The sequence below is a fragment of the Nerophis ophidion genome, linkage group LG06 (assembly GCF_033978795.1).
Source record: "Nerophis ophidion isolate RoL-2023_Sa linkage group LG06, RoL_Noph_v1.0, whole genome shotgun sequence".
NCBI lineage: Eukaryota > Metazoa > Chordata > Actinopteri > Syngnathiformes > Syngnathidae > Nerophis > Nerophis ophidion.
Window position 1 is genome coordinate 33139969 of NC_084616.1, and position 23419 is coordinate 33163387.

Here is a 23419-nt window from a genome sequence, read left to right on the forward strand (position 1 = left end):
AGAAAAAAATTTCCTACAGTTTATCTTTGGGGAAAAGGTTTAATCACATGTCGTTTTAGAAATACGGCCATAAATCTGTCACGATGATGGCGTACAATGTGACGCTACAGTGAATAAGCAATGATCTCTGTGGGCTTTTAAGCGGACACGGCTGCGATGCGGCTAAACAGAAGTAACTATTACAGAAGATTCACCGCTGAAATAAAGTTTAGCAGACACAAAGTATAATTGATTCCACATGCAGTCAATCAAAGTAGAAACAAGCAAACACCTGCACAGAACGATGACGACCAGCTACTAAAGTGACTGGTTGCCATAATCGTGTGCCCTCCAAGTCTTTGTGGCCCTGAGTGTTTATGGCCGGCCCGGCCCCTTGACATCACAAATGTTCTTGTGGAAGAATGGACAAAAAAATCCCACAAACACATTGCCACATATCCTGGAAAGTCTCCCAAAGGGTAGGACACTAAAGGCAAAAGCTGTAAATGGTCAGTTGTCTTAATACCATTTGCACTTTTTAGGAATTTTGCCTATCGTTCACAATCATTATGAGAGACAAGACCACACATGTCTTTTTAAAAAAATAAATACAAATTTAAAGATGATAAAACAGGCTAGAAAGATGCCGCAAATAGGACTCGTCGTTGTTGCCTTCAGAGCCCTCTAAAACTTCAAACCCTCCATCAACGTTTTAGATACACATTACAAGTATAACAGACACGTTCATAACAATATGTAATATGTTCGACATTTATCGTAATTTGATCATTTTAATAATTTCCCAGATGTATTTCTTCTGCGCATTGATTTCCCTTTCAATAGCAGGGCATGTCTGACTTCAGGCCACAAGTATGTAAGTACATTTTATTTATAAAGCGCTTTTCACAGATAAAATCACAAAGCATTGTACAAAACATAGGTGAAGTAAAACAACAGTGGTAACGTCATTAAAAAGGATACAAAGCGGATTAAAAATGATAGTTAAAAGGTGCATTAACTAAAAGCTTTACCAAAAAGATATGTTTTCAAATGTTTTTAGAAGTTTCAACACAGTCAAAATCACAAAGGGACTAGTGCAAATTGTTCCAGAGTCTGGGAGCTATAGCCTGGAATGCCAGGTCTCCACAGGTTTTAAAATGAGTTTTTGTGATCTTTAGAAGACCCTGGCCTGAAGACTGGAGGCTGCGTCCTGAAGAGTAGGGGCATAGCAAGTCAGTGATGTACTGAGGGGATGTACTCATGTACTTGTGTTCCTACTTAGGGATTCAAACACGAGTGTGTTCTAATCATGGCAGCCTTGGTAACAAGCAACAAAGACGACTACTTTTGGACAAATAACCATTCACAACCTTATCTTTTTTAAATTAAACATATTGAGGATGAGCTACTGCTCCTGGAAGCAAGCGCAAAGAAGAGAAAGAAACATCGGAGCAAACGGAAGCCGATAAAGTGAGGTGAAGGCGACTCAAAGCTGCAAATGTGGATTTTGGAGACAAGCTATTTCGACATAAATGGCATGCTTACCCCAAATCAACAGGAAACGACCTGAGCCAACTGGACCAAACTCACAACTGTCCATCAAGTGAGCCACACTTTATATTGATCATGATACACAAAGCACGTCATGTGTGTGAGTACAACTACAGTACATATCTGGCTAGCTGTGTACAAAAAACATGAAATGTGGGCTGATACTTTACAGATACTGTAATATGATTGTTCATGTTTTTCAGTCAGCAGTTGAGCATTACACACATAAACGTGTTTCGTGTTGACGTAAAAGCTAGCTAATCTCTTGCTGTAGTTTGCTTTTACGGCTAATACTGAAGCACGCCTATGTGTTACTATGTTAGAAGTGAAGTGATTTATATTTATAGAGCGCTTTTCTCTAATGACTCAAAGCGCTTCACATAGTGAAACCCATTATCTACACCTTTTAAGCTACAACTAAGTCAGTGTGAGTGGCACTTGTGTGGTTACAGTCCATCCATCCATCCATTTTCTACCGCTTATTCTCTTTCGGGGTCGCGGGGGGCGCTGGCGCCTATCTCAGCTATAATCGGGCGGAAGGCGGGGTACACCCTGGACAAGTCGCCACCTCATCGCAGGACCAACACAGATAGACAGACAACACTCACACTCACATTCACACACTAGGGCCAATTTTAGTGTTGCCAATCAACCTATCCCCAGGTGCATGTCTTTGGAGGTGGGAGGAAGCCGGAGTACCCGGAGGGAACCCACGCATTCACGGGGAGAACATGCAAACTCCACACAGAAAGATCCCGAGCCTGGATTTGAACCCAGGACTGCAGGACCTTCGTATTGTGAGGCAGACGCACTAACCCCTCTGCCACCGTGAAGCCCTGACCAGTAAATAGTAGATTAATAATTAATTTTTTGGTTACAGTGTCTTGCCCAAAACACAACAGCTGTGACTAAGACGGCGGAAGCAAGAATCGAAGCTGGAACCCTCATGAAAAAGATGTCCTCAGTGTTTGCTCTTACAGTAACAATGTTGCTACAGCTTGGTTATTATACACGTTACAGAATATAAATGAAGTGACAGTTTTTGAATGCATTTTTAAAGTGTTTTAGAGGTAGAAATGATTGTTTCCATTAGCTGCAACGCGAGCCACCGAGAACAAGGGGATTTTTACATGTAAGAATGCAAAAGACAAAAAACCCCTTTTGTCTTCTTGTCTCCAATGATTGTGAACGATAGGCAGAATTAAAAAAAAAAGTGCAGTTGCCCTTAAAACTTTCCTTCTCGTCGTCTTCTCACCTCATCAAAATCGGCGATGATCTCATTGAGCAGCCTGAGACACTCCACTCCCTCGTTGTTGCCCTCCAGCTCCACGTAGAACTCGGAGAAGTTGCAGATGGAGGCAAACATGACGGCGACACATTCGCACGACTGGTAGTACAGCTCGTCGTTGCGGCGCTCTCTGGCGAGAAAGTGGGCGGCGACATCTTTGGGTAGTATGTTGTGGAGCAGGCGGCGGTTGTAGGCCTGCAGCTCCTCCATCTCCTCCTTCTCCTCTGTAGCCTGGCGAGGGGGGCAGATGCTCGTGTTCATTGTTATTAGTTTCTATTTATCATTTAATTTCTTTAGAGCAGTCTTTTTCAACCACTGTGCCGCGGCACACTAGCGTGCCATGGTGTACAGTCTGGTGTGCCGTGGGAGATTAAGTAATTTTTTACAAACCAGTAATAATAATCCGCAAATATTGTGGCGTTGTTGAGTGTCTGTGTGTCACACCGTGGCAAGAGAAGTCCTGTTTTGGGGTTGTCTGGCAAACTTCCTGTCTTCCATCCATCCATCCATTTACTACCTCTTATTCCCCTTTGGGGATCACGGGGGGCGCTGGTGCTTATCTCAGCTACAATCGGGCAGAAGGCGGAGTACCCCCTGGACAAGTCGCCAACTCATCGCAGCTATATATGAGCTCATTTGGTTTCCTTTAAGTCCTCTTAATTCAATTTATATCTCATGACACACTATCTGTATGTAATATGGCTTTTTTAGTTTTGCGGCTCCAGACATGGGTTTTTTTGTATTTTTGGTCCAATATGGCTCTTTCAACATTTTAGGTTGCCGACCCCTGCTCTAGTTTATTAAGTATAGATTTTGTAGCCATTTTGTTTAAATCACTCTGTCCAAAGAGAGTTCAAAGAAACTGAAATAAAGCCTGTCTCAATCGCCCCCCTTCTGCACCTGAGTCCTCATTTTCGCTAAGGCATAACACTGTGCTGTCTAGAGCTCGGCAGAATAACCGTGTCATACTCTTCCATATCAGTAGGTGGCAGCAGGTAGCTAATTGCTTTTTAGATGTCGAGAACACGTGTGGTTTGTCGGGATCACAATATGTAGACAGCAGGAGGCAGGTAAAAAGGCATTTAATGCTTAAACCATGCTCCTAATGAAACGGAATTGCAGCTTAGGGATGGCTATGCAGAATGGAACTAAAACTGAACTGGCTGCAAAATTTTCTGCTAGTGGTGTGCCCTCCGCAAGGACAAACATGTGCCCAGGCTCAAAAAAGGTTGAAAAACACTGCTGTAAAGCGGGTGAACATGTACAAACGAAGCATACAATATCCAAGAGAAACAAAAATTAGGGCTGCTAAAATAATGAAATAATCATTACCAAACTTCCATAACAAACATGCTCAAAAGTCCAACTTGTTTGGTTTCAGCTCTCTCTTACTTGAAGCTTCCACAGGAAGTCCAGACGCGCAGTGGACTCCACCTGCTGGCCGTGCAGGTATAAAGCCAGAACAAACACAGTCAGGATTACAGGGGTCATGACCTTCAGGGGTACTTTGGTCACGCTCGCCAGGCTGTGGAAAGAATAGTTGATCAGTCAATAACATGAGTCAAGAGAGTCATGAAAAGCAAGCACAGACGGTGAAGGCTACATACCACTGTTCTGCAGTTGCATTAAAACCCAGCCTGTAAAGAAACACACAGAAATGTTTCAAATATTATTGAACGAGACAAATTGTGCAATATTTGAATATGATCGTTGATTAATTAGAACATACTCAAAAAAAAGGGAACCCAACGAGAAAGTAGGTCTTCATGTTATCACTTGAAAGTAGAGCTAATCAGTAGCATGGTATTGTGTTGCAGTCCAGGCTGACTGTGAAAGCAATTGGGAAAGACTGCATTTGTTCACTAACAAAAGGTGTCCATTTAATACACTTAGTATACTAAAGCAAGTTTTTGTGTTTCTATTATATTAGAGAAATAGCAAACACGACAGGTTCTTAACTTTATTGACCTCAAGGCCCAACTTTTCCACTCAAATATTAACACTGAATTATTCATCTTACTCTTAAACGTATTGAATAATTGTATCCAACGTACTTACAGTTTACAACCTTGTCAAAACCATGTGTTGATCACAAAGATTATTATTTATTCAAAACATAAACCCAGGCTTAGGTCAGGCTGATTAGAAAATAAATACAAACCAAATATACTGCATGAGAAGGAACTCATAAATAACTGACAAAAAATTAATCTACATACAATTATTATATGCTAAAATAAATAAATAAAATTGATAAAGTTAAAGTTAAATTACCAATGATTGTCACACACATACTAGATGTGGCAAAATGATTCTCTGCATTTGACCCATCACCCTTGATCACCCCCTGGGAGGTGAGGGGAGCAGTGGGCAGCAGCAGTGCCTGATTTACTAAAGGTGTGCATTTACTGAAACTCGTGCAAATTTGATAGCATGCGCCAAGCTGATGTGCAAAGTGGATTGTGTCTGTTCAGTGAGCAGAATAATGCGTGCCATCCATTTTGCGTCTCTGTCTTCATTAATATGCAAAATATATGCTGATCACACATCTGCGGCCCCCTCCCAAGTTTCTCATTACGCCCAATGGGTTGAGTTTTTTCTTGCCCTGATGTTGGATCTGGGGATGTCATTGTGGCTTTTTCAGCCCTTTGACACACCTGCGATTAAGGGTTATATAAATCAACTTTGATTGATTGATTGACATGTCTTTTGGTGTCCTTTAGTATTTTCTTTTAATGATAATAATTTCTTCCACATCGAATATATATTAATACTATTTCCTATTTCCCAAAAAACTTCTTTAAGTATACATTTTTGCGTCTTGAGAGGAGAAGTGCAGCCTCTCTCGAATGAGCGCGCTTTCGGCTGTAAAACAACGAAAACAAATGGTTTCAATGTGGATGCAGTGCAGGACTGCTTCTAAAATGCCCATAAAAAAATAGCAGGTCTCCTGCATATAACATGACAAAACGCAGCAGGTGGGAGCATGATAACATGAATGTGCAGTGATTAAGAGTGTTTCTGTGGTGATGCCCCGTATAGTACACGTAAAGACCTCGTTTAAATAAGGCCGTCTGCACCACCTTTCAATTGCACACGCAGCAAAGCGCGTCGTAAATCAGGTCCTTTGTCTCAAATTCGATCCGGTGTTCTGGCAAGAAACACGGCACCAACCTGAAATTTATATACTCCAGCATATGTCTAACAAGGAATCCTGAAATGTAATTGTGTCTTCCTGAGCAATGCATCCCCTTTCACGTTTAGCCGCCTAACCACTGAAACACTAGCTGAGCCCAGTCGATGGTGGATCCGTTAAAAAAGGAAATATTGATCCCCAAGATTGGCATGGAGACACCTCCGGTTAAGACACTTACAGCGTGTTAGCTTTGACCAGCAGGTCAGCGTTGTCAAACAGGAACACTTGAGGCCACTCCACCAGCAGGAGGAAAATGAACTGGATGAGTAGCATCAGCGCCAACTTCCCTATGCTGCTGATGTGGAGGAAAACGGAGCAGGCCAGCAGGGTCAGTAGGACACTGTAGCTGAAATACTGCAGGGGAGGAAGGAGGAAGGACTAGTCAGGCTTTCTTCAACAGTTGATGCACACACATAGCTTGCAGTTTCTCAAATAGCAGGTGCAATGCACGATGCAGTATCATGCTTTAAACCCCATTTGGAAAAGCTGTGCACTACAAAACATCCTCATTGTTGGCATTAATCCCGACTTCCCCATTTTGATTTAAAAAATCAAAACAAATATTTAGTTTTTATTTTGTAGGTTATATTGATTTATATGTTGTGCTCCTGAGTTGATGCTGCTGATCAATTTGAATTGATATTTTTTTATTGAGTTTATGTCATTTTATCTAAAATGTTTGAGTTTAATCAGGGATACATTTCTTTTACTTCAGGAAAATTGATGCACTTCAGATCGTTTCAGACTAAAAAAAACATGTTAACAAAATAATTATTTTTTTGCATGTTGATCTATAATTATTTTTCAGGGGTTTTCTTCAATGTGAATAAGGATATATTTTTATGCAGAGTTGTTCGTATAAACAATTTTATAGACCAGGGGTGTTAAAGTCAAAGCCCGCGAGCTGGATCTGAATTATCTAAGGCCCCCGAGATCCATCCATCCATTTTCTACCGCTTATTCCCGTTGGTCGCGGGTAGCACTGGTGCTTATTTCAGCGAAAATCGGGCGGAAGGCGGCGTACACCCTGGACAAGTCACCACCTCATTGCAGGCCCAACACAGATAGACAGACAACATTCACACTGGCATTCACACACTAGGGCCAATTTAGTGTTGCTAATTAGCCTATCGCCAGGTGCATGTCTTTGGAGGTGGGAGGAAGCCGGAATACCCGGAGGGAACCCACGCATTCACAGGGAGGACGTTCAAACCCCACACAGAAAGATCCCGAGCCCGGGATTGAACCCAGGACTACTCAGGACCTTCCTATTGTTAGGCAGACGCACTAACCCCTCTCCTACCGTGCTGCCCCGGCCCCCGAGATGATATTTGAATAGTAGTAGAACCAGCCCGCAGGCCACAGCCACCTGCTGCTGTTTTGCATGCACCAATACTCCATCAGTGTTGGCGCTAGGAATTTACCAAATGGGGTCTCTGGGACCCCACCAAGTCTTAAAAATGGGGTCCCACAGTACATTTTTGGGTTCTGATTTTTTTTGTAACCGTTTTGAAAAATGTACAGTATGTATTATCGTGTTATATTTTACATTCTATATTGTGTTTTGGAAAAAGGTTATCATAAACGTTACTTAATTCATACAAAAACAACAACAAAATAAATGTTTATGCATATGTAAAATTTTTCAGTTATATACATTCAGGCTTCACGGTGGCAGAGGGGTTAGTGGTCTGCCTCACAATACGAAGGTCCTGAGTAGTCAGGGTTCAATCCCGGGCTCGGGATCTTTCTGTGTGGAGTTTGCATGTCCTCCCCGTGAATGCGTGAGTTCCCTCCGGCTTCCTCCCACCTCCAAAGACATGCACCTGAGGATAGGTTGATTGGCAACACTAAATTGGCCCTAGAGTGTGAATGTTGTCTGTCTATCTGTGTTGGCCCTGCAATGAGGTGGCGACTTGTCCAGGGTGTACCCTGCCTTCCGGCCGATTGCAGCTGGGATAGACATCAGCGCCCCCCGCGTCCCCAAAGGGAATAAGCGGTAGAAAATGGATGGATGGATATATACATTCATTCACTTTCTTCTTTTTCCTTCATGGATTTAAACTTTACCGCTGCTGGTATTTTTTTTCTATATTTTTATTGTAATATTTTCAGAATGTGTTTGTTCTATAATTGGTCAAAGTAAGACAAAAAAAATATCTGAAGTTGTCTTAATTTTTTATTTTTAATGTCATGATTTTAATAGTCCGGCCCGCCTGTGCACATATTTTCCTCCATACGGCCCCAGAGCTAAAATGAGTTTGACACCTCTGTTATAGAAAAAGGAAAGTTTGTGTGTGTGTGTGTGTGTGTGTGTGTGTGTGCGTGTGTGTACGTGTGTGTGTGTGTGTGGGTAGAGGGTAGGGGTTGGGGTCTTAAATTGAGAAGCACTGGCTTACCGGGGTAAAATCTACAAGACTGACCTCTGGGAAATGGCAGGGTGTGACCTGGCTGGAACACAGAGTTAAGCCATCCTTTGCTGTCTTGGTCAGGTTGTGCAGCAGACATAGTGTCACTGGCGTGTTCAGCTTGTCGGCCACACACTCCTCCAGCTGGCCTCTGCTGCAGGTAAACTAGCAAGAAAATAATCCGTCAGTCATGAGGAGAGCCACAGGATACTCAGTGATACAAAGTGAGGAAGTCGTGTTTTTACAGGAGGCTACACTTTAGATATGATTGGTACCAAACACAACAATATCCTGGAGGACTGATGTCAACATCAAGTTGCAAGGCAACCAGTGGAAAAACAATAATAGTAGGAACTTTTAATCAGTGAGCTTGAAGAGATCCTGTTGCTTTTGGACCAATGTTGGTAACTCTTGCCAGGTGGTAACAAATAGCATAAAAACACAAACGTTTTTTGCATGTAAACAAGATACAATTGTAGTCAGAGTTGGCCAATATGGAACACACATGGCGACAGACTGAGTGCAATTAATTATACCTCTTGCGCTAGTTAAAGTGCATCCTAAGGTGGATTGGACTCTTTATAAAACAGGTGCCATAGAGTCTGTAAATGTCTTGGCATCTCTCATTTCGGTGAGTCAAACCTGTTACAAGACACGACCCTCACAAAGCTGCCGCCCCTTACCATGTTAGCGAAGGAAGCGATGAAGAGGAGGAGGATGGTGAAGACGCCCACCAGTGTGCTGTTGGCACGAGACTGAACTATTTTCTTGGTTACCGTCTGCAAGGTGGCTGGGAAGAGCTTCCAGAGGACAAAAAAGAGCAAAGGCCATGTTAGAGGTGCGAGATGTCAACATACTGCAGCGTACCCCAGGGGTCAATGCTGGGACCAGAATTGGTCAATCTCTATGTAAACAACATTTGTAAAGTTACAAAAGAAAGTTAGTATTATTTGCAAATGGCACGGCTGTGTTTTGTTCAGGACAGAACCCATAGAAGGGATTAAAATAGTAACAAGAAATGAACAAATTAAAGAGATGGTTGGACAAAAGCAGACTATCCTTAAAAGGAAACTGCACTTGTTTGTTCACAATCATTTTGAGAAACAAGAACACACGTCTTTTTTTTTTTTTTAAACATTTTAAAGATGAAGAAAAAACGCTTGACAAATGCAACTAATAGGAGATACGGTTGTAGCTGTCATGATCCGTGGCCCGGATCATGTTTTGTTAAGGTTTTAATGTTATTTTTGGACTCCCTCAGTTCCTGTTTTGTGCACCCCTGGGTTTGTTTTGGTTACCATGGGTTTTGATTGGTTTCAGCTGCCTCTGATTAGTATCCGGGATGCTCACCTGCTGCCGGGCACTAATCAGAGAGCTATTTATTCACTTTGCTCGTCACAAACAGTCTGGCTTGGTTGTTTGCTATATGCAACAAGTTAAGTTTGGTTATTCCTGTTTCCTAGTTCATTTTTCCTGTGCTAAGTTTTAACTTAGCTTCCGCGTGCAATCAGCACGCATCCCTTTTGTTTGTTTTCAGTCTGCCTGTATTTCCGTGTATGATTTATGAGCAATAAATCATCTTCTAATTGCACGCTTTGTCTGGAGTTGTCCGTCTGCAGCCCGGGAGAACAATCCACGCAGTAAGATGCGACCGCCATGTGACAGTAGCCTTCAAATGTCGGGACTACATTATTCTGCGCATTGATTTCCGTTTCCATAGCAGCACACGTCCGACATCTGGCCACTACTCTGTGTTCCTACTATCGAGTTACAAAACACTTGTATGTGTTCTAATCATAAATGGGTTGTACTTGTATAGCGCTTTTCTACCTTCAAGGTACTCAAAGCGCTTTGACATTACTTCCACATTTACCCATTCACACACACATTCACACACTGATGGAGGGAGCTGCCACGCAAGGCGCCAACCAGCACCCATCAGGAGCAAGGGTGAAGTGTCTTGCTCAGGACACAACGGACGTGACGAGGTTGGTACTAGGTGGGATTTGAACCAGGGACCCTCGGGTTGCGCACGGCCACTCTCCCACTGCGCCACACCGTCCCTTGGCGTGGCATGGCAGACTTGGTAAAAAAACAACAACAAAGACTACTATTTTTGGACATATGAGGATTCACAACCTTATATTTTTGAAGCTGAATGAACAGAGAACGAACTGCTGCTTCTAGAAGCGAGCACAAAGAACAGAGTGAAAAGTTGGATCAGACAGAAACTGATAGAGTGAGAAGAAGCTGCAAGTGTGGAATTTGGAGACAAGCTATTTTGACATAAATGGAGTGCTTACCCCAAATTAAACCAGAAAAAACGTCCCCGGCCAGCTGGACCAAAGGGACATCGAGTGAGTCACACTTAATATTGATCATTGTGTTATTACAATAGACTGTCTGGCTGAAATGTGGGCTAATACTTTAAAGATACTGTAATATGATTGTTTATGTTTTTTTCAGTCCGTACAGATTGGTGTTCTATCGCTGTGTTGTACATTACAAACTCAAACGCGTTTCCTGCTGACGTAGAAGCTAGCTTTTCTCTTGCCGTAGTTAGTTTTACGGCTAATACCGTAGCATGGCGATATGTTACTACGCTATAAAAAGAGTTCCTCCGTTTTCGCTCTTACAATAACAATGTCGCTACAGCTTGGTTATTGTACGAGTTACGGAACATAAATGAAGTATTGCTGACGGTTTTTTAATGAATTTTGGCATGTTAGAATGAAAAAAAAAAACACCTTTTGGCTTCTTGTCTTTCATAATGATTAAGAATGAACAGCAAAATTCGAAGAAAAAAAAATGCAGTTTCTTTAAATCTCTGTAAAACTAAAATAATGCTATTCAGTAACATTGGGAGAAAAAGTCAAACACAAATAAAATTAGAAATATAATAGGGTCTTCTGTCCCAAAGGGACATTCTGTCCCTAAATAGATAGAGTAGACATTGACATGGTAAAAAAAAAAACACATTTCTAGGTGTAATAATATATAATAAAAAATAACTGGAATTTTTATATAAAATACTTAGCATAAGATGGCAAGAAATAATTAAATAATGTAGAAAGCAAAATAGGTTTTGGACCAAAAATCACTCCATATACTCACGAGTGTTACCATACTGTGTATAAATGTGTATAAATATGGGGAAATAACTACAAGTTTGTACCCATATATGCAAATTTCACTAACCCTGTTACAAATCTAGGATCATTTAATTTCCCCTTGGGGATAATAAAGTATTTCTGATTCTGATTCTGATTTATGATAATATAGGACATAAACTAATGCTAATACCAACATGAGGGACTGATTTTCATTTGAAGATATCTGCACTGGCTCCTTACTTTGATGCAGGAGTAGATGGAGCAGATGAAGAGGATGTTGGTGAGGAGGATGAAGATGCTGATGTACAGACCAAGCATAAGGGGCGTTCTGCGGAAGACCGGAAAACAGGTTCATTAGGGTGTTTAACTGTCATTAACCCGTGGTAAACTAATCAACATGCACATTTCCTGCCCACAGTTCAGGGGGACTTTTCACTAAAAGAGCGACTTACATAGTGAAAACAATCATCTGAATGGCACAGATGCAAAAGAAAACGAGGAGTGTGCAGCCCACGTAACCTCCAAAGCCATCATCAACCTTTTTGGAGTACTGACAATGGAAAATCAACGCGGGATTAGTTACTCGGCAAAACAAATCATTGCTTTTGTGTACCCCGTGAGGACTATTGCATGAGCTCTCATCAAACACTGACCTTTTTCTCGAGGTCAGCAGTTTGAAAAGTGAGCAGGAACCTTTTGACGTGGTCCTTCCGCAGCTGGTCGATGCTGCGGGCGTCGATGGCCCTTCCAAGGAACTCGTCCACCTCATCTTCAGGGTTCAAGGCCTCCTGAATGCAGCGGCTACAAGGGAGACGGAACATTGGGTCACATATGGTCGTCTTTGTTTGTGTCTGAGTCGGGCCTGTGATGTGATGGGCAAGATGAGTCAGAGCTAATATGGCATCAGGGCCTGGTGGGATTTGACTAAATAAAAGCAACAGTAACAGTCTGCTGATCAACCCCTCCTAACCAAAGCTACTCTGAACAACTCAAACACTCACTTGTCCTTGCTGGATGCTTCATCGATGCCCTGAAAAGAAACACAGTGAGAGTGAGAGGAGAGTGAAAAGGGTGATTATCATGTGGCCGCAAGTGCAGCGAAAAAACAGACACCGGCTCAGACATCTGTACAGCTAATCCCCAAGAGCCAGGCTGATGTTTTAATTAATGCTTAAAGGCCTACTGAAATGAGATTTTCTTATTTAAACGAGGATAGCAAGTCCATTCTATGTGTCATACTTGATCATTTCGCGATATTGCCATTTTTCTGCTGAAAGGATTTAGTAGAGAACATCCACGGTAAAGTTCGCAACTTTTGGTGCTGACAAAAAAGCCCTGCCTTTACCAGAAGTCGGAGACGATGACGTCACACGTGTGGGGGCTCCTCACATATTCACATTGATTTTAATGGGAGCCTCCAACAAAAAGTGCTATTCGGACCGAGAAAACGACAATTTCCCCATTAATTTGAACGAGGCTGAAAGAGAATGTGTTTGAGGATATTGATAGCGATGGACTAGAAAAAAAGAAAAAAAGCGATTGCATTGGGACGGTTTCAGATGTTTTTAGACACATTTACTAGGATAATTCTGGGAAATCCCTTATCTTTCTATTGTGTTGCAAGTGTTTTAGTGAGTTTAATAGTACCTGATAGTCGGAGGTGTGTCTCCACGGGTGTCTTGACGCCAGTGTCTCGGGGAACTCGACGGCAGCTATGGACGGCACAAGCTCAGCTGATCTCCGGTAAGAATCGATTTTTTACCACAATTTTCTCACCGAAACCTGCTGGTTGACATTTCGTCGTGATTCATGTTCGCTTGACCGCTCTCTGATCCATAGTAAAGTTTCACCTCCAGGAATTTTAAACAAGGAATCACCGTGTGTTTGTGTGGCTAAAGGCTAAAGCTTCCCAACTCCATCGTTCTACCTTGACTTCTCCAATAATAATTGAACAAATTGCAAAAGATTCAGCAACACAGATGTCCAAAATACCGTGTAATTATGCCGTTAAAGCAGACGACTTTTAGCTGTGTGTGTGTGCAGCGCTCATATTTCCTAAAAACCCGTGACGTCTTGGATACACGTCATCACTACACGACGTTTTAAAGACAAAACTCTTGGGAAATTTAAAATTGTAATTCAGTAAACTAAAAAGGCCGTATTGGCATGTGTTGCAATGTTAATATTTCATCATTGATATACAAACTATCAGACTGCGTGGTGGGTAGTAGTGGGTTTCAGTAGGCCTTTAAGGCTCTAAATTACAACCCCAAGGGTTAAGCCCTTGGAGATGCAGAGGAGAAGAATGATACTTGTTAATAAAGACATAGATAACAAAATGCAGCCTCACCACAATTGCTAGTAAAGGAAGTTGTCATGTTACAATCATACAGTAGTCCAAGTCAGATTTGTACATTTTCTTCTTATTCAATCAATCAATGTTTATTTATATAGCCCTAAATCACAAATGTCTCAAAGGACTGTACAAACCACTACGACTACGACATCCTCGGAAGAACCCAAGCGTAATATTTTAGAAACAACATTTAAATTTGGCAAAGGTCATTACAAATAAAACCTAGGGCCTGGTCTACAGACGAAGATTTAGGAAATAAGTGCTAAACGGCGTGTACAAACTAGACAAAGTGGTGTTTTAGTAATAGGTGTGTTGTTGATAAATGATAAATGAGTTGTACTTGTATAGCGCTTTTCTACCTTCAAGGTTCTCAAAGCGCTTTGACACTACTTCCACATTTACCCATTCACACACTGATGGAGGGAGCTGCCATGCAAGTCCCTAACCAGCACCCATCAGGAGCAAGGGTGAAGTGTCTTGCTCAGGACACAACGGACGTCACGAGGTTGGTACTAGGTGGAGATTGAACCAGGGACCTTCGGGTTGCGCACGGCCACTTTACCACTGCGCCACGCCTACTAAGACTGCTATATAACAAATGAAAAAGTGGTAAAGGCCGCCCTATTCAAATGAAGTTCTTGTGTGCACTACGCGGATAAAATTCTATAAAATATAATATAATATATTATCTTATATCAGTATATATTATACATTATATATTATAGGGGCAGCAAGGTAGAAGAGGGGTTAGTACGTCTGCCTCACAATACGAAGGTCCTGACTAGTCCTGGGTTCAATCCCGGGCCCAGGATCTTTCTGTGTGGAGTTTGCATGTTCTCCCCGTGACTGCATGGGTTCCCTCCGGCTACTCCGGCTTCCTCCCACTTCCAAAGACATGCACCTGGGGATAGGTTGATTGGCAACACTAAATTGGCCCTAGTGTGTGAATGTGAGGGTGAATGTTGTCTGTCTATCTGTGTTGGCCCTGTGATGGGGGTACATTAGTGCCCAAGGCATGGGTAACTTACACATCTGTGAAGGCACCATTAATGCTGAATGGTACATACAGGTTTTGGAGCAACATATGTTGTCATCCAAGCAACGTTATCATGGACACCCCTGCTTATTTCAGCAAAACAATGCCAAGCCACGTGTTACAACAGCGTGGTTTCGTAGTAAAAGAATGTGGGTACTTTCCTGGCCTGCCTGCAGTCCAGACAGTTCCCAAAGTTTATTGAGTGTTGTTAAAAAAAAAGGTGATGTAACACAGTGGTGAACATGCCCTTTCCCCACTACTTTGGCACGTGTTGCAGCCATGAAATTCTAAGTTAATTATTATTTGCAACAAAACAATAAAAGTTTATTAGTTTGAACATCAAATATGTTGTCTTTGTAGCATATTCAACTGAATATGGTTTGAAAAGGATTTGCAAATCATTGTATTCCGTTTATATTTACAGCTAACACAATTTCCCAACTCATATGGAAATGGGGTTTGTATATATATATATATATATATATATATATATATATATATATATATACACATACATTTCAAACATCCTAAATGTAGATGCAAAAATGTGGCTGGAAAACAGTTTCATGCTTGATAAATCAAAGTGAGAGCCCTTAGTGATTATATTCGCGTCTCCTGCTCTTACTACTGTGGGCGTTCTAATAATCAGCGTATGGTTTGGTAAAAAATAACAGTGGTGTCATTTTTCCATTTACAGTAATACACTGTAAAAAGAACAATCATAGATTTCACAGTAAACAGAAACCCTGGCAGCTCAGTTGCCATAATATTACTGTAAAACAACAGAATGTTTAGAACAATAGGCCATAAAAAAACACCCTAAATTTTTACGAAAAAATTCTGGGGACTGAGCAGCCAGTTTTGATTGCAAAATATACAGATTTTTTTTCCACAGTGTACAGAAAAATATATATAATAATGAAATGCATCTGCAATTGTGTAACAATGTCCCTAAGCAAATCCTTCGACATTTATACGCATATATTATTAATTGTTACATAAAAATAAGTTTGACACCCTTGGTTTAGTGTAGTTGCTACCTGCACACCCTGGACGGTTGATAGTTAAATATATTATAGCAATCTTGAATCCCACTATAAAGAACAATCCAAACACAAAAATAACAATGAAACATGGGCAACACAAAAAGCAACTTCCAGTAAGCAAGCGAAAAGTGTCTCTGACCATCTCCTGGGGAATTCAACAGTGTAAAAATAAAAAAACTTTTTGCATGAAATTTTACTTTTATCGTCACCTCGTGACATTTAGTCACAAGGTTTACAAGTGAATACTTTTTGCGGCCCAGCCTCACCCCGACTCTACTTCCAGTGGCCCCCAGGTAAATTAAATTTGAGACCCCTGCTCATAAGACTTGATCGTTCGGCCAGTATATAAGAGCTGTTTTAGATTTGAGGGTGTACCCTGCCTTCCGCCCGATTGTAGCTGAGATAGGCGCCAGCGCCCCCCGCGACCCCGAAAGGGAATAAGCGGTAGAAATGGATGGATGGATGGATGGAGGGTTATGTTTTGGGGCAGCACGGTGGTAAGGGGTTAGTGCGTGTGCCTCACAATACGAAGGTCCTGGGTTCAATCCTGGGCTCGTGAGCTTTCTGTGTGGAGTTTGCATGTTCCCTCCGGATCATACTTGCCAACTCTCCCGGATTTTCCGGGAGACTCCCGAAATTCAGTGCCTCTCCCGAAAACCTCCCGGGACAAATTTTCTCCCGAAATTCAGGCGGAGCTGGAGGCCACGCCCCCTCCAGCTCCATGTGGACCTGACTCAGCAATGTTGTGACCCTCTTAAACAGGAAAATACTGCCATCTACTGTACATAGAATAGAATAGAATGTACTTTATTGATCCCTGGGGGAAACTCGGCACCACAGCTCGCTCACAATAAACAAAATAATATAATAAATATAGAAATGAAAATACTGATATATAAAAATGAAATACTCAAGTTGGTGAATTGTAGATGTAAATATACTCCTTCCCTCTAAACCACGCCCCCAACCACGCCTCCGCCCCATCCCCAACCACCCCCCACCCTCCACCCCCCACCTCCCGAAAGCGGAGGTCTCAAGGTTGGCAAGTATGCTCCTCCAAACACATGCACCTGGGGATAGGTTGATTGGCAACACTAAATTGGCCCAAGTGTGTGAATGTGACTGTGAATGTTGTCTATCTGTGTTGGCCCTGCGATGAGGTGGCAGATTGTCCAGGGTGTATGCCGCCTTCTGCCCGAATGAAACTGAGATAGGCTCCAGCGCCCCCGCGGCCCCAAATGGAACAAGCGGTAGACAATGGATGGATGGATGAATGGGTTACGTTTAGGTTGGAGACCCCTCTGAAAAGTGTAGTGAGCAAGCTAATAAATAGTTGTTAATAATCCCCCCCACAGTGTCTGTCTCACCATCTGCCTGAAGACTTTGGACTCCTTGGTTCTGGAGAAGGATCTATCAGGCACCCAGCGTGGCATCAAGCCCTCTGCAGAATTTGCACGGGCTCGCTGCATTTTAGCCATCATGGCTTTCTCCTCTTTCTGAAGAGCAAAACAAAAGACATTCTTAAATGGCTGAATCCTGCAGTAGCCCATGTAAGTACCCAACATTCTGTGTGCACTGACCCTCTTTTGGCTGCACCCCAACACCAGAAACGTTTCAATGTTATTATCCTTCAAGTAAGCATTTCGCTCCCCTCCGAATCCTGGCTCTACCTCATAGTCCTCGCTTAGATACTGTAGAGTTGCTTTGGTGATGTGGATGCGCCTATCACACACACACACACACACACACACACACACACACACACACACACATGCTATGTCAAGAACCAAATGGCCTATGGCAACTTCTATTAGTAAAAGAACAGGCGGGGCTGGAGGAACTAACCCGGCCTTCCCGCCGGCCTCCATTTGGTTGGCGAGAGTCACGTCGTTGGACCAGACGTCAAACTGCCACTTGCGCAGGCCCAGCACGCCGCAGTGAACACGCCCGCTGTGGATGCCCACCCGCATGTTGACATTGACTCCCGTCACCTCTCTCACCAGTCTGCGGACACACAAATGCGCTCCTGTCAAAAACTGGCCTCACACGTCCATCCACTTAACATTCACCGGGAACACATGACTCTCCGATTGTGTGTGGCGAGTCCTTGCGAGTGTGTCCCTTACGAAATAGCTTCAATCATGTCCACTCCCATCTCCACGCAACAGTGGGCGTGGTCGGCCCGGGGCTCGGGCAGCCCGGACACACAGTAGTAGCAGTCCCCCAGGATTTTGATGCGTAGGCAGTGGTTCTCCTGTGCAGGACGGACCGACATGCAATTAGCACTAATGCACAGCACGCTCATGTCAAATGTAAACCCGTGTATGCATGACTACGATGACTAATTGATGTGTTACACAATGTTTAAAGGCCTACTGAAACCCACTACTACCCACCACGCAGTCTGATAGTTTATATATCAATGATGAAATATTAACATTGCAACACATGCCAATACGGCCTTTTAGTTTACTAAATTACAATTTTAAATTTCCCAGGAGTTTTGTCTTGAAAATGTCGTGTAATGATGACGTGTACGCAAGACGTCACGGGTTTTAAGGAAATATGAGCGCTGCACACACACACAGCTAAAAGTCGTCGGCTATAACGGCATAATTGCACAGTATTTTGGAGATCTGTGTTGCTGAATCTTTTGCGATTTGTTCAATTAATATTGGAGAAGTCACAGTTGAAAGATGGAGTTGGGAAGCTTTAGCCTTTAGCCACACAAACACACGGTGATTTCTTGTTTAAAATTCCTGGAGGTGAAACTTAACTATGGATCAGAGCGGTCAAACAAACATGAATGACGACGGAATGTCAACCAGCAGTTTTCGGTGAGAAAATTGTGGTAAAAAGTCGCTTCTTACTGGAGAAAAGCTGAGCTTGTGCCGTCCATAAAGCTGCCGTCGACTCCCCTGAGACATTGGCGTCAAGAAACCCGTGGACGTACACCTCCGACTATCAGGTACTATTTAACTCACTAAAACGCTAGCAACACAATAGAAAGATAAGGGATTTCCCAGAATTATCCTAGTAAATGTCTCTAAAAACATCGGAATCCGTCCCAATGCAATCGCTTTTTTTTAAACTTTTTTTTTAAATAATTTTTTTTTGTAGTCTTGTCGCTATCAATATCCTCAAACACAAATCTTTCATCCTCGCTCAAATTAATAGGGAAATTGTCGTTTTCTCGGTCTGAACAGCACTTTTTGTTGGAGGCTCTCATTAAAAACAATGTGAAGATGTGAGGGGCCCCCACACGTGTGATGTCATCGTCTGCGACTTCCGGTAGAGGGAGGGCATTTCTCTTAACACCGAAAGTTGCGAACTTTATCGTGGATGTTCTCTACTAAATCCTTTCAGCAAAAATACGGCAATATCGCGAAATGATCAAGTATGACACATAGAATGGACCTGCTTTCCCCGTTTGAATAAGAACATCTCATTTCAGTAGGCCTTTAAGTAACCCAACCCCCGTGTCCACTTTCAAAAGACGGACATCATCACATTATCAGAGTTGTTGTCTAAAGGAGGTCAGAACCCACCGAGGCAAGCTTATCGAAGCGGGCGAACAGCTCATTGAGCGTCATGACCAGCTCCTGGGCTGTGCACTGAGACGCCAGGCTGGTGAAGCCCTCGATGTCTGCAAACAATATGCTGGAGGGGGGGATGTTGGAGGGTACCCAAAATAGACAGAAACAAGAGGACAAAACATGACATCATGTAATAAACTACAGAGGCAATTAGCTGTCCAGCTGCTGTGTGAAACAAGAGGGCGGGAGAGAGAGAGGCAGACATTTATTCTGATCCAACGCTCATCATCTGGGCCGATGTAGGTCACCTCCTCCAGCCCTTCCCTATGAGAAACATCTCGCCTCCCCCTGTCTGCATGCCATTCATTGCTAACTTTTGATAGTAATGAGAGGCGAGGGGAAAACACACATTGAGTTCCAGTTAAGGTCAGTACAGTACACAGTGCTCTCGGCCCCCTGTGATTTTCCAGTGGGGCAAAAACTGGGTCAAAAAAGCTGCCCAAAGGGCTGCAGGTTGAGGGTCATTTGTGGGGGGTTTTTAATGTTCATAAATATAAAGACCGTTGGAGTCTCGGCTGTATAATGGTATACAAATGATACGTTTTCATAACATACATTTTCTGCATTCATTTCCAGGCCCTCAACTTGTTGTAGTCTTGCAATTGCTGTGCATTGCATTTTACAGAAAACCCACTGGCTCGCCCTCGGCAGTTACAGCAGTGACATTTTCTTTGGGCCTTCTAGAAGCGCCAGAAAAATGTCTGTTTTTCGTCAACAAAAATCACCGCAATAAAAAAACGTCAAACGTTCGTGTATGTTCTATTTAGGACAAGCGCTATACACAAGAACAATAGCTTTTTATTATCCTCCTGAGAGCGAGCTCCCCCTTGGTTATGGTTAGGGTATAAGTTTATTTCAAACATGCATACAGTTGTTTGCATGTTTGTCGAAAATTTAGTTTTCATAGTGTTTTCTAACACATTCATTTGTTGACTTCTTGTACTTAATCTGTAACAAGGATAAATAGACACATAGATTACTAAATAAGTAAATAAAAAAATAGATAATAAATAAGCTTCTCATGAATGTCTATCTGTGTTGGCCCTGCGATGAGGTAGCGACCTGTCCAGGGCGTATACCGCCTTCCGCCCGAATGCACCTGAAATAGTACTCTGAAATGCCCTCCCGGTAACAGTTAGAGATGCGACCTCAATAGAAGCATTTAAGTCCCATCTTAAAATCATTTTTATACTGTAGCCTTTAAATAGACTCCCCTTTTAGACCAGTTGATCTGCCGTTTTTTTTCTGCTCTGCCCCTCTCTCCTTCGTGAAGAGGGGAGCCACAGATATGGTGACCACAGATGAGGCCGCGAGCAGTCCAAAGTCAGGACCCAGGGTGGACCACTCATCTGTGCATCAGTTGGGGATGTCGCTGCACTGCTGACCTGTCTTCACTCAAGATCGACTGGACTCTCACTATTATGTTAGATCCACTATGGACCGGACTCTCACAATATAATGCTAGATTCACTCAACGTCCATTGCACCAGTCGCCCAGGGGTAGGGTCTCCACATCTGCGGTCCCCTCCAAGGTTTCTCATATTGTCATCCCATTGGGCTGAGTTTTTTCTTGCCCTGATGTGGGATCTGAGCCGAGGACGACGTTGTGGCTTGTGCAGCCCTTTGAGACACTCATGATTTAGGGCTATATAAGTAACCATTGATTGATGATTGATCGATTAACATAATAAGATGAATACGATTCTTCTTTTTTTTCGGTTAGGTTCGAATATGTTTATCAGAATTCTTCTTATTTGTACACTTTGAACAGTTTCTTTAACTGGAACCTACTAGTACTTTGATTTATTCGTTAAATCCATTACATACATTAATCTAATTCCGCATACTGATTTACTAAATGTCTGAAGTGTTGTACTGTCATACAAATGTTTTAAGTTTGATTTTTTTCCTAAGGTTGTATTTCTCCTTGTCATGCCTGTGAAACAGGTCTTATGTTTGATCATGTTATGTTTAGACTTTTAGACATTCAGTCACGTTTTCCACTTCCTGGTTTTGTTTGTTTCCATAGTAACTCATTAGTTACCACCTTTTCACACCCCGTCCCTCAGCTCTCACACCTGTTACTAATTACCACAGCCAGTATTTAAGGTTTTTACTTTCTGTCCATCAGTCTGGGAACTTTGCCTTCATCCCTTCACGCACCCTATCCTTGCTGCATCTCCTTCATGCCCTCGTCCATAAGTCCATGTCATGTAAGTTGTTGTATATAGTTCATAGCTTAATGCTTTTGTGCGAAGTCGTTTTGTTTATGTCCGTAGTTCATTCATGCCATCGTGCAAGGGTTTTTGTTTTCCTGTTTGTATTTTTGTAGCCAAGTTTTGTACCTCCTTGTGAGCGCCCTTAGTTTGTTTATTTTTTATTATAGTGTTTAAATAAACAAATATGTACTTACACTCTCGTCTAGCACGTGCCAATCATCCTTTGCGTGGAAGAAGCAAAACCAATCCATGTCCAGGTGTGACACTCCTTTTTCATTCAATAAATTAAGGCTTTGAATGTTGTTAATAACCAACATTATTATTATCCTAATTGACCTGTAACACTGTCAGCTAAATAAGCTCAGTTGTTTGTGTCTACACAATAACTCAGATATGGTACCCAGCGACCATTTATGTTTTGCATAACAGGGCAAATAATCTGTAACTGACAAAGAACTACACCAAACACAAATGTCCACATGCAGAAAATTGTAGTTCTTAGCATACACATGCCAATTGTGAGAGTATGTGGTGAGGCATGCAGTGTCCATTTTTAACAACCATTTGTTTACTGCTGTTTTACATTCTAATAATTAACTGTTGTGATTGAATTACATTTATATAGCCCTTTTTCCTCTAGAGCAGGGGTGTCAAACGTACGGCCGGCGGGCCGGATAGGTTTTTTTCCGGCCCGCGAGATGAGTTTGCTAAATATAAAAATGAGCTGAAATTGTTCAATGAAAGAAGTTGCTGTTCTAAAGGGATGTCACCATAGCAATTATTTGTACCCCCTGGGCGAGAGCGCGCATGACTTCAAAGGGGAGGGAGCTATGTACCGTGTAAGATAGGAGAGTAGAGGCAACACTACCGTGTTTGGACACTACGTACTTACGATGCTTATTAGTGATGGCAATGATAGAAAATGTGGATTGTTATGTACGTGCCTTTATTGTCAGAGATGTTGTTGTAATGTAACCTGTGACATTTCTATCCCCCCACAATTTTTTGGGGGGATAATCTACATTTCGTGTTCTACTTATAACTGCATGGGGACATGTTTTCTGGGCGCACAAGAATATGCTGAAATAATATGTATCCCCTTTTAACTTCATGTCTGATTAATGGAATGATTCCAAATTCACAAGTTTTGTTGTATAATAAACCACACGATGTTAGTACATTAGTTGAGGAAGATGAGTAAATTACTAATAACATCCTGTAATTAGATTTTTGTATTATTATTAATTGAATCTTGTGATAGATTAAAAATTAACACCAATGAGAGCATTTTAAAACTCTTAATCAAATCATTTATTCATAAAGAACAAATAACGACAAATTAATATAGGGTTGAGGCTATCAACCGCAACATGTAAGTGTAAAATATAACAAGTGAAGTGAATTATATTTATGTAGCACTTTTCACTTTTCACCGGATAGAGGCCATTCTCCCTTGTTTTCTTTGTTCCTTACCTCCAATCGCCACAGCATCATTAAATGCCCCAACAGGGGGATACATGGTCAACTAATGGGTGGAGATTTGCCGCGGCTTGTAAGGGCTGAGTTATTTCCACTCCCATGGGGTGAGGGCCAAAGCAGCGGGCGCGCAAACTTGAGGACCGGCTCCAATA

General features: G+C 42.2%; 1 protein-coding gene across 1 annotated transcript in view; it reads right to left on the bottom strand.

The window, feature by feature from the left end:
• The window catches only part of LOC133554548 (adenylate cyclase type 6-like), a 118034-nt gene that overhangs the window by 14374 nt on the left and 80241 nt on the right, over nucleotides 1-23419 (bottom strand). Inside the window, exons 6-20 of the mRNA XM_061903466.1 lie at nucleotides 19522-19633; nucleotides 18100-18227; nucleotides 17819-17977; nucleotides 17554-17695; nucleotides 17341-17469; nucleotides 12537-12565; nucleotides 12189-12336; nucleotides 11988-12085; nucleotides 11776-11863; nucleotides 9106-9222; nucleotides 8438-8587; nucleotides 6193-6368; nucleotides 4426-4455; nucleotides 4211-4343; nucleotides 2786-3049 (exon numbers count right to left, since the gene is read on the bottom strand). Coding sequence (XP_061759450.1) covers nucleotides 2786-3049; nucleotides 4211-4343; nucleotides 4426-4455; nucleotides 6193-6368; nucleotides 8438-8587; nucleotides 9106-9222; nucleotides 11776-11863; nucleotides 11988-12085; nucleotides 12189-12336; nucleotides 12537-12565; nucleotides 17341-17469; nucleotides 17554-17695; nucleotides 17819-17977; nucleotides 18100-18227; nucleotides 19522-19633 — 1903 coding nt within the window. The remainder of the gene's footprint in view (nucleotides 1-2785; nucleotides 3050-4210; nucleotides 4344-4425; nucleotides 4456-6192; nucleotides 6369-8437; nucleotides 8588-9105; nucleotides 9223-11775; nucleotides 11864-11987; nucleotides 12086-12188; nucleotides 12337-12536; nucleotides 12566-17340; nucleotides 17470-17553; nucleotides 17696-17818; nucleotides 17978-18099; nucleotides 18228-19521; nucleotides 19634-23419) is intronic.